Consider the following 26,076-nt stretch of genomic DNA (forward strand, 5'->3'; position numbering starts at 1 on the left):
AGGTACAGCATGGGGTTAGATACAGAGTAAAGCTCCCTCTACACCGTCCCCATCAAACACTCCCAGGACAGGTACAGCATGGGGTTAGATACAGAGTAAAGCTCCCTCTACACTGTCCCCATCAAACACTCCCAGGACAGGTACAGCACAGGGTTAGATACAAAGTAAAGCTCCCTCTACACTGTCCCCATCAAACACTCCCAGGACAGGTACAGCACGGGGTTAGATACAGAATAAAGCTCCTTCTACACTGTCCACATCAAACACTCCCAGGGCAGGTACAGTACTGGGTTAGATACAGAGTGAAGCTCTCTCTACACTGTCCCCATCAAACACTCCCAGGACAGGTACAGCATGGGGTTAGATACAGAGTAAAGCTCCCTTTACACTGTCCCCAGCAAACACTCCCAGGACAGGTACAGCACAGGGTCAGATACAGAGTAAAGCTGCCTCTACACTGTCCCCATCAAACACTCCCAGGGCAGGTACAGCACGGGAGTCATACCTAGCACAAAGGAAGATGGTTATGGTTGTTGGAGGTCAGTCATCTCAGCTCCAGGACATCACTGCAAGAGTTCCTCAGGGTAGTGTCCTCGGCCCAACCATCTTCAGCTGCTTCATCAATGACCTTACTTGAATCATAAGGTCAGAAGTGGGGATGTTCGCTGATGATTGCACAATGTTCAGCACCATGTGACTCCTCAAATACTGAAGCAGTCCATGTCCAAATGCAGCAGGACCCGGACAATATACAGACTTGGGCTGACAAGTGGCAAGTAACATTCAAGCCACACAAGTGCCAGGCAATGACCATCTCCAACTAGAGAGGATCCAACCATCATCCCTTGACGTTCAATGGCTTTATCATCACTGAATCCCCCACTACCAACATCCTGGGGGTTATCATTGACCAGAAACTGAACTGGACTAGCCATATAAATATTGTGGCTACAAGGGCAGGTCAGAAGCTAGGAATCCTACAGCGAGTAACTCATTTCCTGACTTCCCAAAGCCTGTTCACCATCTACAAGGCACAAGTCAGCAGTGTGATGGAATACTCTCCACTTGCCTGGATGAGTGCAGCTCCCACAACACTCAAGAAATTTGACTAATTTCCAGGACAAAGCAGCCCACTTGATTGGCACCCCTTCCACAAACATTCACTCCCTCCACCACCAATACACAGTGGCAGCAGTGTGTGTACCATCTACAAGATGCACTGCAGGAATTCACCAATGCTCCTTAGACAACACCTTCCAAACCCACGATCACTACCATCTAGAAGGACAAGTGCAGCAGATAGATGGGAACACCACCACCTGGAAGTTCCCCTCCACGTCACTCACCATCCTGACTTGGAAATATATCACCGTTCCTTCACTGTCGCTGGGTAAAAATCCTGGAACTCCCTCCCTAACAGCACTGTGGGTGTACCTACACCACATGAACTGCAGCAGTTCAAGAAGGCAACTCACCACCACCTTCTCAAGGACAACTAGGGATGGGCAATAAATGCTGGCCCAGCCAGCGAAGCCCACATCCCGTGAATGAATAAAAAGAAAAGCAGACGGTTAGATATAGAGTAAAGCTCCCTCTACACTGTTCGCATCAAACACTCCCAGGGCAGGTGCAGCATAGGATTAGATACAGAGTAAAGCTTTCTCTACACTGTGTCCCCATCGAACACTCCCAGGACAGGTACAGCACGGGGTTAGATACAGAGTAAAGCTCCCTCTACACTCTCCCATCAAACACTCCAAGGGTAGGTACAGCACGGGGTTAGATACAGAGTAAAGCTCCCTCTACACTCTCCCATCAAACACTCCAAAGGTAGGTTCAGCACGGGGTTAGATACAAAGTAAAGCTCCCTCTACACTGTCCCATCAAACACTCCCAGGACAGGTACAGCACGGGGTTAGATACAGAGTAAAGCTCCCTCTACACTCTCCCATCAAACACTCCAAGAGTAGGTACAGCACGGGGTTAGATACAGAGTAAAGCTCCCTCTACACTCTCCCATCAAACACTCCAAAGGTAGGTTCAGCACGGGGTTAGATACAGAGTAAAGCTCCCTCTGCACTGTCCCATCAAACACTCCTAGGACAGGTACAGCACAGGGTTAGATACAAAATAAAGCTGCCTCCTTTCTGTCCCTTTGAAACACTTCCAGGACAGGTACAGCACGGGAATCATCCCTAGCACAAAGGAAGATGGTTGTGGTTGTTGGAGGTCAGTCATCTCAGGTCCAGGACATCACTGCAGGAGTTTCTCAGGGCAGTTCCTCAAACATGCCGGGACAAATACAGCATGCGGTTAGATACAGAGTAGGGATCTCTCGACACTCACTGGCTTTGTGTTGTATTTCAGGAGGTTGCTCAATACTTGGCTCTATATTGGAACAATATTGAGGACACGTACATCAACACCATCCACAATATGATGCAGGAACAACGTGGCGAGCGACACCGTATCATCAGATACCTGTACAACATCAGGTGAGGGGAATTGCACAAAGCTCAGCAACACAGCAACCAGTGCCTACATATACAGCAACCAGCACCCACATATACATCAACCAGCACCCACATATACAGCAACCTACATAGATCTAGTAACAACATATACAGCAACCAGCACCCATATATACATCAACCAGCACCCACATATACAGCAACCTACATAGATCTAGTAATAACATATACAGCAACCAGCACACACATATACATCAACCAGCACCCACATATACAGCAACCTACATAGATCTAGTAACAACATATACAGCAACCAGCACACACATATACAGCAACCAGCACCCACATATACAGCAAACAGTACCTACATATACAGCAACCAGCACCCACATATACAACAACCAACACCCACATATACAGCAACCTACATAGATCTAGTAACAACATATACAGCAACCAGCACCCACATATACAGCAACCAGCACAAACATATACAGCAAGCAGCACCCACATAAACAGCAAACAGCACCCACATATACAGCAAGCAGCACCCACATGTACAGCAACCAGTACCCACATATACAGCAAGCAGCACCCACACATACAGCAACCAGCACCCACATATACAGCAACCAGCACCCACATGTACAGCAACCAGTACCCACATGTACAGCAACCAGTACCCACATGTACAGCAACCAGCACCCACATATACAGCAACCAGCACCCACATATACAGCAAACAACACTCACATATACAGCAAGCAGCACCCACATATACAGCAACCAGTACCCACATGTACAGCAACCAGCACCCACATATACAGCAAACAGCACCCATATATACAGCAACCAGCACCCACATAATCAGCAACCAGCACCCACATATACAGCAACCAGCACCCACATATACAGCAAACAGCACCCACATATACAGCAAACAGCACCCACATATACAACAAGCAACACCCACATATACAGCAAACAGCACCCACATATACAGCAAACAGCACTCAGATATACAGCAAACAGCACCCATGTATACAGCAACCAGTACCCATATATACAGCAACCAGTACCCACATATACAGCAACCAGTACCCACATATACAGCAAGCAGCACCCACATATACAGCAACCAGCACCCACGTATACAGCAACCAGTACCCATATATATAGCAACCAGTACCCATATATACAGCAACCAGTACCCACATATACAGCAACCAGTACCCACATAAACAGCAAGCAGCACCCACATATACAGCAACCAGTGCCCACATATACAGTAACCAGCACACACATATACAGCAACCAGTATCCACATAAAGAGCAAGCAGCACCCACATATACAGCAGCCAGTACCCATATATACAGTAAGCACCACCCACATATACAGCAACCAGCACCCACATATACAGCAACCAGTATCCACATATACAGCAACCAGTACCCACATATACAGCAACCAGTACCCACATATACAGCAACCAGCACCCACATGTACAGCAACCTGTACCCACATGTACAGCAACCAGCACCCACATATACAGCAACCAGCACCCACATATACAGCAAACAACACTCACATATACACCAAGCAGCACCCACATATACAGCAACCAGCACCCTCATATACAGCAAACAGCACCCACATATACAGCAAACAGCACCCACATATACAGCAAACAGCACCCATGTATACAGCAAGTAGCAGCCACGTATACAGCAACCAGTACCCATATATACAGCAACCAGTACCCACATATACAGCAACCAGTACCCACATATACAGCAACCAGTACCCACATATACAGCAAGCAGCACCCACATATACAGCAACCAGTGCCCACATATACAGTAACCAGCACACACATATACAGCAACCAGTACCCACATTTACAGCAACCAGTACACACATATACAGCAACCAGCACCCACATATACAGCAACCAGTATCCACATAAAGAGCAAGCAGCACCCATATATACAGCAGCCAGTACCCATATATACAGTAAGCACCACCCACATATACAGCAACCAGCACCCACATATACAGCAACCAGCACCCACATATACAGCAACCAATACACACATATACAGCAAGCCGCACCCACATATAAAGTAACCAGTACCCACATATACAGCAACCAGTACCCACATATAGAGCAACCAGCGCCCACGTATACAGCAACCAGTACCCACATATACAGCAGCCAGTACCCACTTATACAGCAACCAGTACACACATATGCAGTAAGCAGTACCCACATATACAGCAACCAGTACACACATATGCAGTAAGCAGCACCCACATATACAGCAACCAGTACCCACATATACAGCAGCCAGTACCCACTTATACAGCAACCAGTACACACATATGCAGTAAGCAGTACCCACATATACAGCAGCCAGTACCCACATATACAGCAGCCAGTACACACATATACAGCAGCCAGTACCCCCATATACAGCAACCAGTACACACATATACAGCAGCCAGTACACACATATGCAGTAAGCAGTACCCACATATACAGCAGCCAGTGCCCACATATACAGCAGCCAGTACACACATATACAGCAGCCAGTACCCCCATATACAGCAACCAGTACACACATATACAGCAGCCAGTACACACATATGCAGTAAGCAGTACCCACATATACAGCAACCAGCACCCACATATGCAGCAACCAGTACCCACATATACAGCAGCCAGTACACACATATGCAGTAAGCAGCACCCACATATACAGCAACCAGTACCCACATATAGAGCAACCAGTACCCACATATACAGCAACCAGTACCCACATATAGAGCAACCAGTACACACATATACAGCAGCCAGTACACACATATGCAGTAAGCAGCACCCACATATACAGTAAGCACCACCCACATATACAGCAACCAGCACCCACATATACAGCGACTGCAAACGCAAAAACCAGCACCCACATATACAGCAACCAGTACACACATATACAGCAGCCAGTACACACATATGCAGTAAGCAGCACCCACCTATACAGTAAGCACCACCCACATATACAGCAACCAGCACCCACATATACAGCGACTGCAAACGCATAAACCAGCACCCACATATACAGCAACCAGTACCCACATATACAGCAGCCAGTACCCACATATACAGCAGCCAGTACCCACATATACAGCAACCAGTACCCACATATACAGCAACCAGCACCCACATATACAGCAACCAGCACCCACATATACAGCGACTGCATACACAGAAACCAGCACCCACATATAGAGCAGCCAGCACCCACATATACAGTAACCAGCACTCACGTATACAGCAACCAGTGCCTGCATATGCAGCAACCAGTACCCACATATACAACAACTTGCATGCACATATGTAGATGCTGGTTGGTTTTTGCATATACAACAACCAGCACCGACTTATACAAGGACCAGTGTCCACAAGTACAACAACTATCTCCCAGGTATTCAACAATCAACCTGCATCTATACATGCAGCAATCTGCTCCCACATATACAGCAACCAGCATCCACATATACAACAACCAACTTGTACCCAGAAATACAGCAAGCACAGCAAACAGCACCCGTATATACAAGAGCCTGTATCCACATATAAAACAACCATCTCCCACATTTACAACTACCAACCTGCACCCAGATATACAACAGCAACCAGCACCCACACATACAGAAACCTGGCTGGAAGTGGTGGAGGCAGGTTCAACTGAGGCATTGAAGAGGATGTCAGATAATTATTGGAATAGAAACAATGTGCAGGGATACGGGGAAAAGGCATGGAAATGGCACTAGGTCATAATGCTCATTTGGAGAGCCGGTGCAGACATGATGGGCCAAATGGCCTACTTCTGCGCCATTAAAATTCTGTGATTCTGTGATATACGGCATCCTGCACCCACATATGCAACAGTATTCACATATACAACAACCATTGCCTACATATACATGAACCAACCTGCACCCGCACATATGGTACCCAAAGCAACCAGCACCCACATATACAACAGCCAGCACCCACATATATAAAAACAAACCGGCACCTACATGTACAACAACCAACACCCACATATACAAGAACCAGTGTCCACATATACAAGAACCAACCTGCACCCACACATATGGTACCCAAAGCAACCAGCACCCACATATACAAAAACAAACCGGCACCTACATGTACAACAACCAGCACCCACATATATAAGAACCAGTGTCCACATATACAAGAACCTGTATCCACATATACAATAAACAACCTGCACCCACCATATACAGTAACCTGCGCCCACATATACATCAACCAGTGCCCACATATACAGCAATCAGCACCCACATATATAGCAACCAATGTCTACATATAAAACAATCATTGCCCACATATACAGCAACCATAAAAGCCAGCGCCCATATATGCAGAACCAGTTCCCACATTTACAACAACTTGCATCCACATATACAGCAACCAGTGCCCAAAGTTGGGAACTAAATTTTCAGGGGTATGTGATTTTTCGAAAGGACAGGCAGGAAGGCAAGTAGCTTTGTTAGTATGAGATGGAATAAGTACAATAGCAAGAAATGATCTTGGATCAGAAGATGTAGAATCCATATGGGTGGAGGTAAGAAATAACAAAGGGAAGAAGACACTGGTGGGAGTAGTCTATAGGCCCCCAACAGTCGCTATACTGTAGGACAGAAAATAAATCAGGAGATAATGAGGGCATGTAAAAAATGCAGTACATTAATCATGGATGACTTTAATCTTCATTTGGATTGGATAAATCAAATTGGCAGAGGTAGACATGAACAAGAATTCATAGAGTATATTCAGGACTGTTTCCTAGAACAATATGTTGTGAATCCAACCAGGGATCAGGCTATTTTGGATCTGGTGATGTGTAATGAAGCAGGTTTAATAAATGATCTCAGGGTAAAAGATCCCCTAGGAAACAGTGAAACATGGTAGAATTTAGCATTCAGTTTGAGAGTGAGAAACTGAGGTTGGAAGCATCTGTGCTAAACTTAAATAAGGGTAATTACAAAGGAATGAGGGCAGAGTTGGCTGGAGTGGACTGGGAAAGGAGTTTAGCAGAAAAGACGGTTGATGAACAATGGCAAACACTTAAGAAAATAGTTCATGTCTCAGAACAAAGATACATCCCAGTGAGGAAGAAGGATTCAAGGAAGGGGATAAACCAACCATGGTTAACCAAGGAAGTTAAGGGTAGTATCAAATTAAAATAAAATACGTACAATGTGGCAAAGATCCGTGGTAAGCCAGAGGATTGGGAACGTTTTAAAAACCAACAAAAGATGACCAAAAAATAATAAAGAGGGAGAAAATAAACTTTGAGGGTAAACTAGCAAGTAATATAAAAACATACAATAAGAGTTCTTTAAATATATAAAAAGGAAGAGAGAAACCAAAGTGAACATAGGCCCCTTATAGAATGGGGCTCGGGAAATAATTATGGGGAACCAGGAAATGGCAGAGGAGTTGAATAAATACTTTGCTTCAGTCTTCACAGTAGAAGATACTAATAGCATTCCAAAAATACTAAATAATCAAGGGACAAAAAGGGGAGGAAATAAATACAATAACTATCATTAGAGAAAATGTACTAGGGAAACTAATGGGGCTAAAGGCTGATAAGTCCCCTTGACCTGATGGGTTGCATCCTAGGATATTAAAGGGAGTAGCTACAGAGATAATGGATGCACTGGTAGTAATCTTCCAAGAATCCTTAGATTCTGGACAAGTCCCGGAGGATTGGAAAACTACCAATGCCTTATTCAAAAAGGGAGGGAGACAAAAAACAGGTAACTATAGGCCAGTTAGCTTAACATCTGTCATTGGGAAAATGTTGGAGTCTATTATAAAGGATGTAACAGCAAAGCATTTAGAAATACATAATCTAATCAAGCAGAGTCAGCATGGCTTCATGAAGGGGAAATCATGCCTGACAAATTTATTAGAAATCTTTGAGGAGATAACAAGCAGGATAGATAAAGGGGAACCAGTAGATGTAATATATTTGGATTTCCAAAAGGTGTTCAATAAGGTACCGCACATAAGGCTACTTAATAAGATAAGAGCCCATGATGTTGGGGGTAGTATATTAGCATGGATAGAGGATTGGCTAACTAATAGAAGACAGAGAGTTGGGATAAGGGGGGCATTTTCAGGATGGCAACTTGTAACTAATGGAGTGCCACAGGGATCAGTCATTTACAATATATATTAATAACTTGGATGGGGGAAGTGAATGCACTATCGCCAAGTTTGCGGATGATACAAAAATAGGTTGGAAGGCAAGTGGTGAGGATGACACAAGGAGTCTACAGAGGGATATAGACGGGTTAAGTGAGTGGGCAAAAAAGTGGCAGATGGAGTATAATATGGGAAAATATGAGGTTATGCACTTTGGCAGGAAGAATAGAGGAGCTGAATATTATTTAATGGAGAAAGACTGCAGAAAGCTGCAGCACAGAGGGATTTGGGGATCCTTGTGCATGAATCCCAAAAAGCTAACATATAAGTTCAACAGGTAATAGGGAAGGCAAATGGAATGTTGGCCTTTATTTCAAAGTGAATGAAGTATAAAAATAGGGAATTCTTGCTAAAACTATACAAGGCACTGGTTAGACCACACCTAGAATACTGTGAACAATTTTGGTTCCCTTATCTAAGGAAAGATATACTGGCATTAGAGGTAGTCCAGAGAAGGTTCACTAGGTTGATCCTGGGTATGGAGGGATTTTCTTATGAGGAGAGGTTGAGTAGGTTGGGCCTGTACTCATTGGAGTATAGAGCAATGAGAGGCGACCTTTTTGAAACATATAAGATTCTTAGGGGGCTTGACAGGGTAGATGCTGAAAGGTTGTTTCCCCCTGTGGGAAAGTCTAGGACCAGAGGGCATAATCTCAGAGTAAGGAGGCACCCATTTAAAACAGAGATGAGGAGGAATTTCTTCTCTCAGAGGATAGTGAATCTGTGGAATTCTTTACCGCAGAGGGCTGTAGAGGCTGGGTCGTTAAGTATATTCAAGGCTGAGATAGACAGATTTTTAATTGTAAGGGAATCAAGGGTTATGGGGGAAAGGCGGGAAAGTGGAGTTGAGGATTATCAGATCAGCCATGATCTCATTGAATGGCGGAGCAGACTCGATGGGCCAAATGGCCTACTTCTGCTCCTACGTCTTATGGTGTTATGGTCACATATACAGTAACCAGTGCTCACATATACAACAACCATTTCCCACTTATACAACAAACAACCTGCACCCACACATAAAGCAATCTGCACCCACATATACAGCAACCAGTGCCCACATATACAACAACCATTGTCAACATATAAACAACCAACCAGCACCCAAATATACAGCAACCTTCCCCCACATATGTAGCAACCAGTGTCCACAAATACAGCAACCAGCACCCGCATATACAAGTGTCCACATATTTAAAACACCCATTGCCCACATATTCAACTAAGCTGCACCCACATATACAGCAACCAGCATCACATATACAACAACCAGTGTCTACATATATAACAACCATCGCCCACATATACAATAACCAAACTGCACCCACTTATACAGCAAGCACATCAACCAGTACCCACATATACAACAATCAGTGTCCACATATACAACAATCAGCACCCACATATACAACAATCAGTGTCCACATATACAACAACCAGCACCCACATATACAACAACCAGCACCCACATATACAACAATCAGTGTCCACATATACAACAACCAGCACCCACATATACAACAATCAGTGTCCACATATACAACAACCAGTACCCACATATACAACAATCAGTGTCCACATATACAACAATCAGCACCCACATATACAACAATCAGTGTCCACGTATACAACAACCAGTACCCACATATACAACAATCAGTGTCCACATATACAACAATCAGCACCCACATATACAACAATCAGTGTCCACATATACAATAATCAGCACCCACATATACAACAACTAGCACCCACATATACAACAATCAGCACCCACATATACAACAATCAGCACCCACATATACAACAACCAGCACCCACATATACAACAACCAGCACCCACATATACAACCAGTACCCACATATACAACAATCAGTGTCCACATATACAACAATCAGCACCCACATATACAACAATCAGTGTCCACATATACAATAATCAGCACCCACATATACAACAACCAGCACCCACATATACAACAACCAGCACCCACATATACAACAACCAGCACCCACATATACAACAGTCAGTGTCCACATATACAACAATCAGCACCCACATTCACAACAATCAGTGTCCACATATACAACAACCAGCACCCACATATACAACAACCAGCACCCACATATACAACAATCAGTGTCCACATATACAACAACCAGCACCCACATATACAACAATCAGTGTCCACATATACAACAACCAGTACCCACATATACAACAATCAGTGTCCACATATACAACAATCAGCACCCACATATACAACAATCAGTGTCCACGTATACAACAACCAGTACCCACATATACAACAATCAGTGTCCACATATACAACAATCAGCACCCACATATACAACAATCAGTGTCCACATATACAATAATCAGCACCCACATATACAACAACTAGCACCCACATATACAACAATCAGCACCCACATATACAACAATCAGCACCCACATATACAACAACCAGCACCCACATATACAACAACCAGCACCCACATATACAACCAGTACCCACATATACAACAATCAGTGTCCACATATACAACAATCAGCACCCACATATACAACAATCAGTGTCCACATATACAATAATCAGCACCCACATATACAACAACCAGCACCCACATATACAACAACCAGCACCCACATATACAACAATCAGTGTCCACATATACAACAATCAGCACCCACATTCACAACAATCAGTGTCCACATATACAACAATCAGCACCCACATATACAACAATCAGCACCCACATATACAACAATCAGCACCCACATATACAACAATCAGTGACCACATATACAACAATCAGTGACCACAATGATGAACCTGGACCCACATATACAGCAACCACAGCAACCAGCACCTACATATAGAGCAACCAGTGCCCACATATACAGCCCCAATGCCCACATATACAGCAGCCAGCACCCCCATATACAGCAGCTACAGAAACCAGCACCCACATGTACAGCAGCCAGTGCCCACATATACAGCAAGCAGCACCCACATATACAACAACCATCACCCACATATACAACAACCATCACCCACATATACAACAACCAACCTACACCCAAATATACAGCAACCACAGCAACCGGCACCTACATATACAGCAGCCAACGTCCAGATATACAACCAGTGTTCACATATACAACCATCACACACATACACAACACCGACCTGCACTCACATATACAGCAGCCAGTGCCCACATATCCAGCAACCTGCACCCACAGCTACAACAACCAACCTGCACCCACACGTACAGCAGGCAGCGTCCACATATAAAGCAACCAGCGCTCACATGTACAACAACCAGCGCCCACATATACAACAATCAACACTCACATATACAACAACCAACCTGCACCCAAATATACAACAACCAGTGTCCACATATAAAACAACCAGCACCCACATATACAACAACCTGCCCCCACATATACAGCAACCAGTGTCCACATATAAAACAACCAGCGCCCACATACACAGCAACCAGCACCCACATATACAGCAACCAGCACCCACATATACAGCGACTGCATACACATATACAGCAACCAGCACCCACATATACAGCGACTGCATACACATATACAGCAACCAGCACCCACATATACAGCAACCAGCACCCACATATACAGCAGCCAGCACCCACATATACAACAACCAGCGCCCACATATACAACAACCAGTGCCCACATATAAAGCAACCAGCATCTACATAGACAGAAATCAGCACCTATTTATACAGCAACCGTCGACATATACAACAACCAGTGCCCACATATACAGTATTACAGTACCCAATTATACCCTCTCGATTCCCTTACCTGCCTCACTTGCTGTCCCCGTTCCTAATCCATCACAATTCCCAAAGCTCAGACTCCAGCTCATCAACTGCAACCGAAGTTCCTCAAGCAGCAAGTACTGACTGCAGATATGGTTATCGTGGGGTCTGTGGCTTGTTTCTGTGCCATATATCCTATGTAATCCCATGTAATCTTGAAAATTTACAGAGCTATGGGGAAAGGACAGGGGAGTGGGACTGGCTGAGTTGCTCTTAGAGAGAGCCAGCACCAAACCATGATCGTGTGGCCATCTTTATGCATAACCAGTCGATGGTCTGATTTACATGAACCAGCACTCACATGTACATGGACCAGCACTCGAGTGTACATGAACCAGCACTCGAGTGTACATGAACCAGCACTCGAGTGTACATGAACCAGCACTCGAGTGTACATGAACCAGCACTCGAGTGTACATCAACCAGCACTCGAGTGTACATGAACCAGCACTCGAGTGTACATGAACCAGCACTCGAGTGTACATGAACAAGCACTCACATGTATATGAACCAGCACTCACATGTACATGAACCAGCACTCACATGTACATGAACCAGCACTCACATGTACATGAACCAGCACTCACATGTATATGAACCAGCACTTGAGTGTACATGAACCAGCACTCACATGTACATGAACCAGCACTTGAGTGTACATGAACCAGCACTCACATGTACATGAACCAGCACTCACATGTACAGAAACCAGCACTCAAGTGTGCACGTACCAGCACCTACATGTACACGAAGCAGCATTCGAATGTACATGAACCAGCATCTACATGTACACAAAGCAGCATTCGAATGTACATGAACCAGCATCTACAAGTACACAAACCAGCAGCCACATGTACACGAACAAGCACTCACACATACATGAAACAGCACCCAGATATACAGGGTCTAATGTTCTGATACAAATGGGCCAAAAACAAAGTATACAAATGCTGACATGAAGATGTGTACACTATTTGGTACTGAGAAGTATGGGGACTGAAGTGGAGGTCCATCAGAGCTGATTCCATGATGTATAAAAGACTATAGTGCCAGCCCTTTACCAACTGTGTATTGTACATGTACAAGAGCTAACACTGGGAGCGACTGTGTAAAGATGGTTTATGCTGTGTATTTTTGGGAGTATGATGGTCATCATTGCATTTCATTTGTGTCCAGGGAGGATTTTCAGGAGTATTTGCAATCCCGTCCCGACCATAAGCAGGAGTTTGTATCCCAGTGGCAGAATGACTATAATTCCATTGCGGAAGACCTGCGACAGGATGAAGATGTGAGAGCAGAGCTGCTGCTGCGGCTTTATGTAAGTGTTATCCCCCCACCAGGGCTCCAGCCACCCCCCAGGGCTCTGTGTGAGTATGAGCTCCAGGAGCTCCCCCTCCACAGACCCACTTCCAGGACATGGCGTGACTGTGAGCTCCCACTCCACCCCTTCCCCAGGGCACACACTCTCCCCACCCCCCACTGCATGTGTGTGTGTGTGTGTGTGTGTGAGCTCCCAGGGCTGCCCCTCCAACACCCCCCTCCCCCCACGGGACTCTTTTTTATTCATTTATGGGATGTGGGCTTCGCTGGCTGGGCCAGCATTTATTGCCCATCCCTAGCTGCCCTTGAGAAGGTGGTGGTGAGCTACCTTCTTGAGCCGCTGCAGTCCATGTGGTGTAGGTACACCCACCGTGCTGTTAGGGAGGGAGTTCCAGGATTTTGACCCAGTGACAGTGAAGGAACGATGATATATTTCCAAGTCAGGATGGTGAGTAGCTTGGAGGGGAACTTCCAGGTGGTGGGGTTCCCACAAGTGTGAGCTTTCCTTCCCCAACCCCCACCTCCCGGGGGCTCTGTGTGAGTGTGAGCTCCTGAAGGCTGCGCCTCCCCAAACCCCAGGGCTTGCCCTCCCCTCCTGCCTGTGGGTGAAAGATAGACCTAGAGCCCATCTTTATGCTTTTATAAAGGCAAAATACTGCGGATGCTGGAAATCTGAAACATAAACAAAAATAGCTGGAGAAACTCAGCAGGTCTGACAGCATCTGCGGAGAGGAACATAGTTAACGTTTCGAGTCCGTATGACTCTTCATCGGGACTCCTAATCAGGACAGAAGAGTTCCGATGAAGAGTCATACGGACTTGAAACGTTAACTGTGTTCCTCTCCGCTGATTCTGTCAGACCTGCTGAGTTTTTCCAGCTATTTTTGTTTTTGTTTACGCTTTTATATTTATTTACAAAATTTCACATTACAAGCATGTACCTCATAACCAATAACCTCAGCCTGGGCCTACTTATATTGGACTCAAGTGAATCCCCAGTTAATGCACATCCCCTGCATGCGAGCGGAATGAATATATGATAATGTTTGTGAGCTAGCCCAGACTGAGGAGAGGAAATTCTCCCCAGCTGATGGCTGTGTGTTTGATCAATCAGAATACCAATTACACAGGCAATAGCCCTCTGTCCATCTGTCTGTGATACTGTGAGGGAATAGTCCTCTGTCCTCTGTCCATCTGTCTGTGATACTGTGAGGGAATAGTCCTCTGTCCTCTGTCCATCTGTCTGTGATACTGTGAGGGAATAGTCCTCTGTCCTCTGTCAGAGAAACATAGAAAATAGAAGCAGGAGTAGGCCATTCAGCCCTTCGAGCCTGCTCCACCATTCAATATGGTCATGGTTGATCCTCTATCTCAACGCCGTACTCCCACACTCTTCCCATACTCCCTGACGCATTTAGCGTCCAGAAATCTATCTATTTCCTTCTTAAATATATTCAGTGACTTGGCCTCCACAGCTTCTGTGGTAGAGAATCCCACAGGTTCCCCACCCTCTGAGTGAAGAAGTTTCTCCTCATCTCAGTCCTCGTATCCTGAGACTGTGACCCCTTATTCTAGACCCCCACCCAGAGGAAATATCATCCTTGCATCCAGTCTGCCCATCTCTGTCAGAGTTTATTTGCCAGAATTTTGAGTTTAGCGGGCGGATGTGCTCGGCAGTCCTGAGAAAGGGTGGGAAATGGCCCGCTGCCCACGATCGGCCCCCAGCCAGGCCAGCAGCTCCCCAATGGCCTAGACGGTGTCGGCGGGGGCCTGTCAGCCGCTGGGTCCAGTGGTGACCTGGCGGCTGGATTAAAACCAGCACAGTCAGGCCCGAGGAGGCTGTCGGCGAGGAAGACATCTCCAATGTTGTCAGCAGGACATTAAAAATGATGGATTCCAATGTGGCTGCAGACGCCAGGCGGGAGGGCAGGTCAGGTGGGCACTCTGTCCCCCTGATAACTGGTGAGTGCCTCACGGTCCTGCTGGAGGAGGTGGCTGCCAGGAGGGACACCCTTGTCCCCAGGGATGGAAGGAGGAGGCCATTGCACCAATGAAAAGAGCTTGGGAGGAGGTGGCAGTGCTGGTCAGCAGCCATGATGTTGTGGGGCACACTGGGTGCAGTGCCACAAGAGGTTTCATGGCCTGCTGTGCTCAGGAAGGGTGAGTACCATGTCAGCATGTGGTGAAGTGTTAAGGTCTGACCATCTCCCTGTGGAGCTCAGGGGTGTTAGAGTCTGAACGCCAACTGTCAATGATGCTGGAGCTGGCCAAGGAGGTGAGCCCGGGCTGCTTGGACTGAGTGCCTTGCGGCTCGAGGGCCACGACTCGGGTGTGCCCTGTGAGGTGCCCCTCAGGCGGGGTTAGCCAGGCTGCAATGGCGCTGCAGGTAGAGGGTAGACTCATCAATGCTCCTCTGTCCTTTCAGGGGAAGACAGCCCATAACAATATTGAGAGGTCATGGACCAGTGGAGACCCCGCTAACCTCGTAATCATAACCAGATATGAACAGGAGGCCCAGGAGCTCGAGAGGCTCCTTGATCAACCGGCCACGGAGAGGCTGGGGTGTCAGACAAAGGTAGGAGTGAGAGGTGAGAGTTTCAGATGGTGCAAACATTCTTGTGCAGTCTCATTATTGATGGGAGCCTCAAACCTGGCTTCCCCATTGATCATTGAAAGACGGTGTCACCATGATGCAGATCTCCATTGTCTCACCAGGGTGCCTGGCATGCACAGTGACAGTGTGATGACTTTAACTAATGACATGTTGTTATTCTCCCTTAGATTTGCCACCATCCACCCAATCACAGGACCCTGAGGAGCCACCCCTGACCCCGGAGGACCACCAGGCTCCAGATGTACCTGCGTCACACCCACTCTCTGAACCAGGCACCGGCGCAGATACCAGCACCTTGGTGGGCATTAGATCTTTGGCTAGAATGTCAGTGCACAGCAGTGAGGGTACTTCACACTCGCTTAAGATGCAGGCGCCGGCAGTCGGAGGACTGCTGGAAACCAGGATGATGCTCATTCGAAGGCTAATGATGAGCCACTGGAGTCGTCCATTAGGCAGCAGATGTTGGATGTCCAGCGGGATGTGCGGGAGGATCTGGTGGAGATCCACGAGGGTCTGCGTGCCTTGGTCTCAGTTATGGAGGAGACCACGCGGAGCATCAGCACTGCATTGACCCTCATGGCCGAGTGTATTGCTTCCCCCATTGAGAGGGTGGCGACTCTCATGGAGAGGCAGTTCCTGGAACAGAATCAGGGGTTCCTGGGGTTGCGCTCAGACATGCAAGCCCTCACACAGGCAATGACCTCAGGTGGTCAGTGTCCATGTGGGAGATGGATGAGGCACCCAGTATCCCAGCTCGGTGCATCAATGGTGAGCAGGGAGGTCCAGAGTGACCTCAAGTTGGCGCACGAGCTGCCTTTCGTCTTTAGGGGCTCCTCTCGGGGCGCTCTGGATGACGGCAGCAGCTCCTCTACCCCTCTGCCAGTGACCATGGCATCTGATGAGGTTGAAGCAACTGGGGAGATGCCAGCCGTGGCACTGGATGCTCCTTCCCAGGCGGGGCCAGAACAGGCTCCATTTTCCAGAGGACGTCCGCCAAGGTCATCAAGGCCAACAGGACAGCAGAGTCAGCAGCTGTCTCCAATGCCGGCACCAGCGAGGGGGAGGCGCCAAGACACAAATGGCAAGCGACAGGGAGGTCTGGGTCATGCTTGCAGACAGACCGAAGGTGTCCTGCAAAGCGGTCACCCAGTCTGCGTTTGGTCTCTCCAATGTAGAGGAAACCGCATTGGGAGCAGCGAATGCAGTAGACTAAATTAAGGGAAGTGCAAGTGAAATGCTGCTTCACTTGAAAGGAGTGTTTGGGCCCTTGGATGGTGAGGAGGGGGGAAGTAAAGGGGCAGGTGTTGCACCTTCTGCGGTTGCATGGGAAGGTGCCGTGGGAGGGGGGTGTAGGGGGTGATGGAGGAGTTGAACACCTTTGGTCTGTCCGCAAGCATGACCCAGACCTCCCTGTCGCTTGCCATTTTAACACTCCACCCTGTTCTCTTGCCCACATGTCCGTCCTTGGCCTGCTGCACTGTTCCAGTGAAGCTCAACGCAAACTGGAGGAACAGCACCTCATCTTCCGACTAGGCACTTTACAGCCTTCCAGACTGAATATTGAGTTCAACAAATTCAGACCATGAACTCTCTCCTCCATCCCCACCCCCTTTCCGATCCCCCTTTTTTCCAATAATTTATATAGATTTTTCTTTTCCAACATATTTCCATTATTTTTAAATGTATTTCCATCCATTGTTTTATCTCTACATTTTAGCCTATTTCGATCCCTTCCCCCCACCCCACCCCCACTAGGGCTATCTTTACCTTGGTCGTCCTGCTTTCTACCCTTAATGTCACCTATTATCACATTCCTTAGATAATATCACCACCTTCAACACCTCTTTGTCCTTTTGTCTGTGACATCTTTTGGCCATCTCCACCTATCACTGGCCCTCTATCCAGCTCTACCTGTCCCACCCCCCTTAAACCAGCTTATATTTCACCTCTTTTCTATTTTTACTTAGTTCTGTTGAAGAGTCATTTGGACTTGAAATGTTAACTGTGCTCCTCTCCGCAGATGGTGTCAGACCTGCTGAGTTTTTCCAGGTATTTTTATTTTTGTTTTGGATTTCCAGCACCCGCAGATTTTTGCTTTTGATCTTCTGTAATGTTTTGTTTAGTTTTACTGGTCTGGTGTTGAAGACCAGTGAAGGTTCTGTTAATTTGTTTTGACTGTCAACAAGGGATAAATTTTGTTTTGTCATAATGGCCTGAGTATGCTTCACCTTTTTTATTTACTGTGGTGCAGGCTACGCCAGTGTGTAGTGCTGGATGTGGGTGGCTCGAAACTTTATTGCACAGGCACTGAGTGTATCTTGGGGGCAAAGGAAAGGGTCATTTCAGACACCAGGGATGGAGGTGGCAGCCCTGGCATGAAGTGGTAGTGCTTATTTGGCAGCCTAGCTGAAGGAGCGTTGGATCAAGATGTCCCTGGTGTCCCTGCCTCCCTGAAGGATACAGAGGTCTGTCTCCACACCCTCAGCATTCTCCTCACTGTGCTCCTCTTCTAACTCACTATTGGACTCATCCTCTGTGGCCTGTGCAGCTGTGTCAAGATCCTCTTCCTCCAGTGGGTCCCCGTTCGCCAGTGCCAGATTGTGGAGAGCGCAGCATACAACCACTATCACTGACACCCGCTCTGGGAGGTATTGTAGTGCTGCCCCTGAACAGTCCAGGCATCGGATGTGCATCTTGAGAAGACCTATGGTTCTCTCTACCACCGCCCTTGTGGGGGTGTGACTCCTATTGTACCGCTGCTCTGCCTCTGTTCTTCGGAGGTGGAGAGGCGCCGTGAGCCACCTTCTGAGGGGATAGCCCTTGTCACCCAGCAGCCATCCATCCAGCCGGGCTGGAACACTGAAGAGCCTCAGCACCTGAGAGTGTCTGAGGATGTAGGCGTCAAGGGAGCTGCCTGGGTACCTTGCACAGACTTGTAGAATCTGCATCTTGTGATCACACACTATCTGCACGTTCATGGAGTGGAAGCCCTTCCTGTTGACGAAGGCACCGGGCTCACCCGCTGGCACCTTGATGGCCACATGTGTGGATGTGGGGGAACTCAGCAATCACTGCGAAGCCTCTGTCTGGCTGGTCTCGTCCATACAAAGTTTGTGGTTGTTGGAGGTCAATCATCTGAGTTCTAGGACATCATTGCAGTCCCTGTCCAAATGTAGCAAGGCCTGGACAATATCCAGGCATGTACTGACAAGTGGCAAGTAACTTCGCGACACACAAGTGCCAGGCAATGACCATCTCCAACAGGACAGAATCTAACCATCGCTCCTTGACATTCAACGGCATTACCATTGCTGAATCCCCCACTATCAACATCCTGGGAGTTACCATTGACCAGAAACTGAATGGGACTAGCCATATAAATACTGTGATTACAAGAGCAGGTCAGAGGCTAGGAATCCAGTGATGAGTAACTCACCTCCTGACTCCAGATGCCTGTCCACCATCTACAAGGCACAAGTCAGGAGTGTGATGGAATACTCTCCAGTTGCCTGGATGAGTGCAGCTCCCACAACACTCAACAAGTGACACCAGACCCACAGCAATGTAGTTGGCTCTTAACTGCCCCCTGAAATGGCCTAGCAAGCCACTCAGTTATAACAAACCGCTACAAAGTCACAAAAAAGGAATGAAATTGGATGGACCACCCGACGTTGACCTCGGCGCCAGAAATGACAATGGCAATCTCAGCCCTGCTGACCCTGCAAAGCCCTCCTTACTAACACCTGGGGGCTACTGCAGAAATTGGGAGAGCTGTCTCACAGATTAGTCAAGCAACAACCTGACATAGTCATACTCACGAAATTATACCTTACAGATAACATCCCAGACACCACCATCACAATCCCGGGGTATGTCCTGCCCCACCAGCAGGACAGACCCAGCAGAGGTGGCAGCACAGTGGTGTACAGTTGGGAGGGAGTTGCCCTGGGAGTCCTCAACATTGACTCTGGACCCCATGAAGTCTCATGGCATCAGGTCAAACATGGGCAAGGAAACCTCCTGCTGATTACCACGTACCGCCCTCCCTCAGCTGATGAATCAGTGCTTCCTCCATGTTGAACATCACTTGGAGGAAGCACTGAGGGTGGCGAGGGTGCAGAATGTACTCTGGGTGGGGGACTTCAATGTCCATCACCAAGAGTGGCTCGGTAGCAACACCACTGACCGAGCTGGCTGAGCCCTAAAGGATATACCTGCTGGACTGGGTCTGCGGCAGGTGGTGAGGGAAGCAACAAGAGGGAAAAACATACTTGACCTCATCCTCACCAAACTGTCTACTACAGCTGCATCTGTCCATGATAATATCCGTAGGAGCGACCACTGCACAGTCGTTGTCAAGATGAAGTCCCGGCTTCACATTGAGGATACCCTCCATCGTGTTGTGTGGCACTATCACCGTGCTAAATGGGATAGATTTCAAACAGATCTAGCAAATCAAGACTGGGCCATCAGCTGCAGCAGAGTTGTACTCCATCACATCTGTAACTCATAGCCCGGCATATCCCCCACTCTAGCATTACCATCAAGCCAGGGGATCAACCCTGGTTCAATGAAGAGTGTAGGAGGGCATGTCAGGAGCAGCACCAGTCATACCTAAAAATGAGGTGTCAACCTGGTGAAGCTACAACACAGGACTACTTGCGTGCCAAACAGCATAAGCAGCAAGTGATAGACAGGGCTTAGCAATCTCACAGGCCAACGGATGAGATCTAAGCTCTGCAGTCCTGCCATATCCAGTCATGAATGGTGGAAGACAATTAAACAGTTCACTGGAGGAGGAGGCTCCACAAATATCCCTATCCTCAATGACGGAGGAGCCCAGCACATCCAGCACAAAAGATAAGGCATTTGCTACAATCTTCAGCCAGAAGTGCCGAGTGGATGATCCATCTCAGCCTCCTCCGGAGGTCCCCAGCATCACAGATGCCAGTCTTCAACCAATTCGATGATATCATGAAACAGCTGAAGGCACTGGATACTGCAAAGGCTCTGGGCCCTGACAATATTCCAGCAATAGTGCTAGTCCGACTTGTGCTCTAGAACTTGCAGCGCCTCTAGCCAAGCTGTTCCAGTACAGCTACAACACTGGCATCGACCCAGCTATGTGGAAATATATGCAGGAATATGTCCTGTACACACAAAGCAGGACAAATCCAACCCGGCCAATTACCGCCCCACCAGTCTTTTTTTTTATTCATGGGATGTGGGTGACGCTGGCCAGCATTTATTGCCCATCCCTAGTTGCCCTTGCTCAGAGGGCTTTTTTTTTTAAAGTCAACCGCATTCCTGTGGGTCTGGAGTCACATGTAGGTAAGGACAGCAGATTTCCTTCCCTCAAGGATATTAGTGAACCAGATGGGTTTTTGCAAAAATTGGCAATGGTTTTGTGGTCGTCATCAGACTTTTAATTTCAGATTTTTATTGAATTCAAGTTTCACCATCTGCCATGGTAGGATTCGAACCCGAGTCCCCTGAGCATTAACCATAGAACCATAGGAAAAAGCTGGAATCAGATGTAACAGTATTACAGTTGAATAAAGGCAACTACAGAGACATGAGGGAGGAGCTGGCCAGAATTGACTGGGAGATGAGCCTAGCAGGAAAGACAATGGAACAGCAATGGCAGGAGTTTCTGGGAGTAATTTGGGAGACACAGCAAAAATTCATCCCTAGGAAGAAGAAGCATACTAAAGGGAGGACGAGGCAACCATGGCTGACAAGGGAAGTCAGGGACAGCATAAAAGCTAAAGAGAAAGCATACAATGCGGTGAAGAGCAGTGGGAAGCCAGGGGATTGGGAAGCCTACAAAGACCAACAGAGGACAACTAAAAAAGAAATAAGGAGGGAGAAGATTAAATATGAGGGTAAACTAGCCAGTAATATAAAAGAAGATTGCAAGAGTTTTTTTAGATATATAAAGGGTAAGAGAGAGGCAAAAGTGGACATTGGGCCGCTGGAAAATGACGCTGGAGAAGCAGTAGTGGGGAACAAAGAAATGGCGGAGGAACTGAATAGGTACTTTGCGACAGTCTTCACAGTGGAAGACAAGAGTGACATCCCCAAAGTTCAAGAGAGTCGGGGGGCAGAGGTTAGTATGGTGGCCATTACCAAGGAGAAGGTGCTAGGAAAACTGAAAGGTCTGAAGGTGGATAAATCACCTGGACCAGATGGATTACACCCCAGAGTTCTGAAGGAGATAGCTGAAGTGAGGCAAAAGACGGGAAAGTACAGGCCGATTAGCCTGACCTCGGTCATTGGTAAGATTTTAGAGTACATTATTAAAGATGAGATTTCAGAATACTTGGAAGTTCATGGTAAAATCGGGCAAAGTCAGCATGGTTTCATCAAGGGGAGGTCATGCCTGACAAATCTGTTAGAATTCTTTGAGGAGGTAACGAGTAGGTTAGACAAAGGAAAGCCAATGGATGTTATCTACATGGACTTCCAGAAGGCCTTTGACAAGGTGCCGCACAGGAGGCTGCTCGGTAAGATAAGAGCCCATGGTGTTAGAGGCAAGGTACTAGCATGGATAGAAGATTGGCTGTCTGGCAGGAGGCAGAGAGTGGGGATAAGGATGGCGGCCGGTGACTAGTGGAGTTCCGCAGGGGTCAGTGTTGGGACCACAACTTTTCACTTTATACATTAATGATCTAGATGAAGGAACTGAGGGCATTCTGGCTAAATTTGCAGATGATACAAAGATAGGTGGAGGGACAGGTAGTATTGAGGAGGCGGGGAGGCTGCAGAAGGATTTGGACAGGTTAGGAGAATGGGCAAAGAAGTGGCAGATGGAATACAACGTGGGGAAGTGTGAGGTCATGCACTTTGGTAGGAAGAACAGAGGCATGGATTATTTTCTAAATGGGGAGAGAATTCAGAAGTCTGGAGTGCAAAGGGACTTGGGAGTCCTAGTCCAGGATTCTCTTAAGTTTAACTTGCAGGTTGACCTAACGGTAGTTAGGAAGGCAAATGCAATGTTGGCATTTATTTCGAGAGGACTAGAATATAAAAGTAGGGATGTGCTGCTGAGGCTTTATAAGGCTCTGGTCAGACCACATTTAGAATATTGTGAGCAATTTTGGGCCCCGTATCTCAGGAAGGATGCGCTGGCCCTGGAGAGGGTCCAGAGGAGGTTCACGAGAATGATCCCAGGAATGAAAGGCTTAACATATGAGAAACGTTTGAGGACTCTGGGTCTATACTCGATGGAGTTTAGAAGGATGAGAGGGGATCTGATTGAAACTTACAGAATACCGAAAGGCCTGGATAGAGTGGACGTGGAGAAGATGTTTCCATTAGTAGGAGAGACTAGGACCCGAGGGCACAGCCTCAGAGTAAAGGGAAGACCTTTTAGAACAGAGATGAGGAGAAACTTCTTTAGCCAGAGAGTGGTGAATCTATGGAATTCATTGCCACAGAAGGCTGTGGAGGCCAGGTCATTGAGTGTATTTAAGACCGAGATAGATAGGATCTTGATTGGTAAGGGGATCAAAGGTTACGGGGAGAAGGCGGGAGAATGGGGTTGAGAAACTTATCAGCCATGACTGAATGGCGGAGCAGACTTGATGGGCCGAATGGCCTAATTTCTGCTCCTATGTCTTATGGTCTTATGGTGTCCACACCGGTCACCAAAGATCTGACTACACTCATCCCATTTTCCAGCACTTGGCCATAGCCCGGAGGCTATGGCAACGCAAGTGAATATCTAAATACTTCTTAAATGTCATGAGATTTCCTGACTCAATCACCCTTTCAAGCAGTGAGTTCCAAACTCCCATCACCCTCTAGATGAAAAAAATTCTCCTCAACTCCCCCCTAAGCCTTCTACTTCTTACCTTAAATCCATGTCCCCTGGTTATTGACCGCTCTACTAATGGAAAAAGTGCCTTCCTATCCACCCTATCTATGCCTCTCATAATCTTATACACCTCTATCAGGTCCCCTCTCAACCTTTGGTGCTCCAAGAAAAACAGCCCCAGCCTATCCAATCTTTCCTCATAGCTCAGACCCTCCAGCCCAGGCAGCATCCTGGTAAATCTCTCCTGCACCCTCTCCAGTGCAATCACATCCTTCCTATAATGTGGTGACCAGAACTGCACCCAGTACTCCAGTTGTGGCCTAACCAGCGTTTTATACAGTTCCAGCATAACCTCCCTGCTCTTGTATTCTATGCCTCGGCTAATAAAGGCAAGTATCCCATATGCCTTCTTAACCACCTTATCTACCTGCCCTGCTACCTTCAGGGTTCCATGGATATGCACCAAGGTCCCTCTGATCTTCAGTTATTTCCAGGGTCCTACCGTTCATAGTGTAATCCCTTGCCTTGTTAGCCCTCCCCAAGTGCATTAACCTCACACTTTTCCAGGTTGAATTCCATTTGCCACTGCTCTGCTCACCTGACCAGTCCATTGATATCCTCCTGCAGTTTACAGCTATCCTCCTCACTATTTACCACCCGACCAATTTTCGTGAACTCCTTGATCATACCCCCTACATTTATGTACACCACAAACAGCAAGGGCCCGAGCACTGAGCCCTTTGGAACCCCACTGCAAACAGACTTCCAGTCACAGAAACATCCCTCTACCATTACCCTCTGCTTCCTGCCTCTCAGCCAATTTTGGATCCAAAGTGCCACTTTGCCTTGGGTCCCATGGGCTCTTACTTTTTTGACCAGTATGCCATGAGGGACCTTATCTGAATCGTTGCTAAAGTCCATGTAGACCACATCAAATGCATTACCCTCATCAACACTCCTGGTTACCTCCTCAAAAAATTTGATCAAATTTGTCAAACACGACCATCCCTTAACAAATCCATGCTGACTATCTATGATTAAACCGTGTCTCTCCAAGTGCAGATATATTCTGTCCCTCAGAATTCTTTCCAAAAACTTCCCCACCACTGAGGTTAGACTGACTGGCCTGTAATTTCCTGGTCTATCCCTTCCTTTTTTAATAATGGGACAACATTAGCAGTCCTCCAGTCCTCTGGCACCTCACCTGTGGCCACAGAGGATGTGAAAATTACTGCCAGGGCCCCTGATATCTCTTCCCTTGCCTCCCTCAGCAGCCTGGGATACATCTCATCCGGGCCTGCGGATTTATCCACGTTTAAGGCTGCTAAACCCACTAGTACCTCTTCTCTCTCTATGTTAATTTCTTCCAATATTTCACAGTCCCCCACCCTGATGTCTATACCTGCATCATCCTTTTCCATTGTGAAGACCACACAAAGTATTTATTGAGGACTGTACCCACATCTTCCGGGTCCACACACAGATTACCTCTATGGTCCCTAATTGACTTCTACTCATTCCCTAGTTATTCTCTTGGCCTTCATATATTTAATAAACACCTTTGGGTTTTCCTTTATTCCACCCACCAATGCTTTCTCATTCATGCTCTTAGTTTTCCTCATTTCCTTTTTAAGTTCCCGTCTGCACTGTTTACACTCCTCTAAGGACTCTGCTGTATTG

At 47.0% G+C, this 26,076-nt stretch overlaps 1 protein-coding gene across 1 annotated transcript in view; it reads left to right on the forward strand.

Annotated features, from left to right (window-relative positions):
* spef2 (sperm flagellar 2) overlaps window positions 1-26,076 on the forward strand; it is a 314,152-nt gene that overhangs the window by 159,266 nt on the left and 128,810 nt on the right. Inside the window, exons 22-23 of the mRNA XM_078557229.1 lie at window positions 2,368-2,495; window positions 13,820-13,961. Of these exons, the coding sequence (XP_078413355.1) occupies window positions 2,368-2,495; window positions 13,820-13,961 (270 nt within the window). The remainder of the gene's footprint in view (window positions 1-2,367; window positions 2,496-13,819; window positions 13,962-26,076) is intronic.

The sequence above is a fragment of the Cetorhinus maximus genome, chromosome 2, assembly GCF_964194155.1.
Source record: "Cetorhinus maximus chromosome 2, sCetMax3.hap1.1, whole genome shotgun sequence".
NCBI classification, from domain to species: domain Eukaryota; kingdom Metazoa; phylum Chordata; class Chondrichthyes; order Lamniformes; family Cetorhinidae; genus Cetorhinus; species Cetorhinus maximus.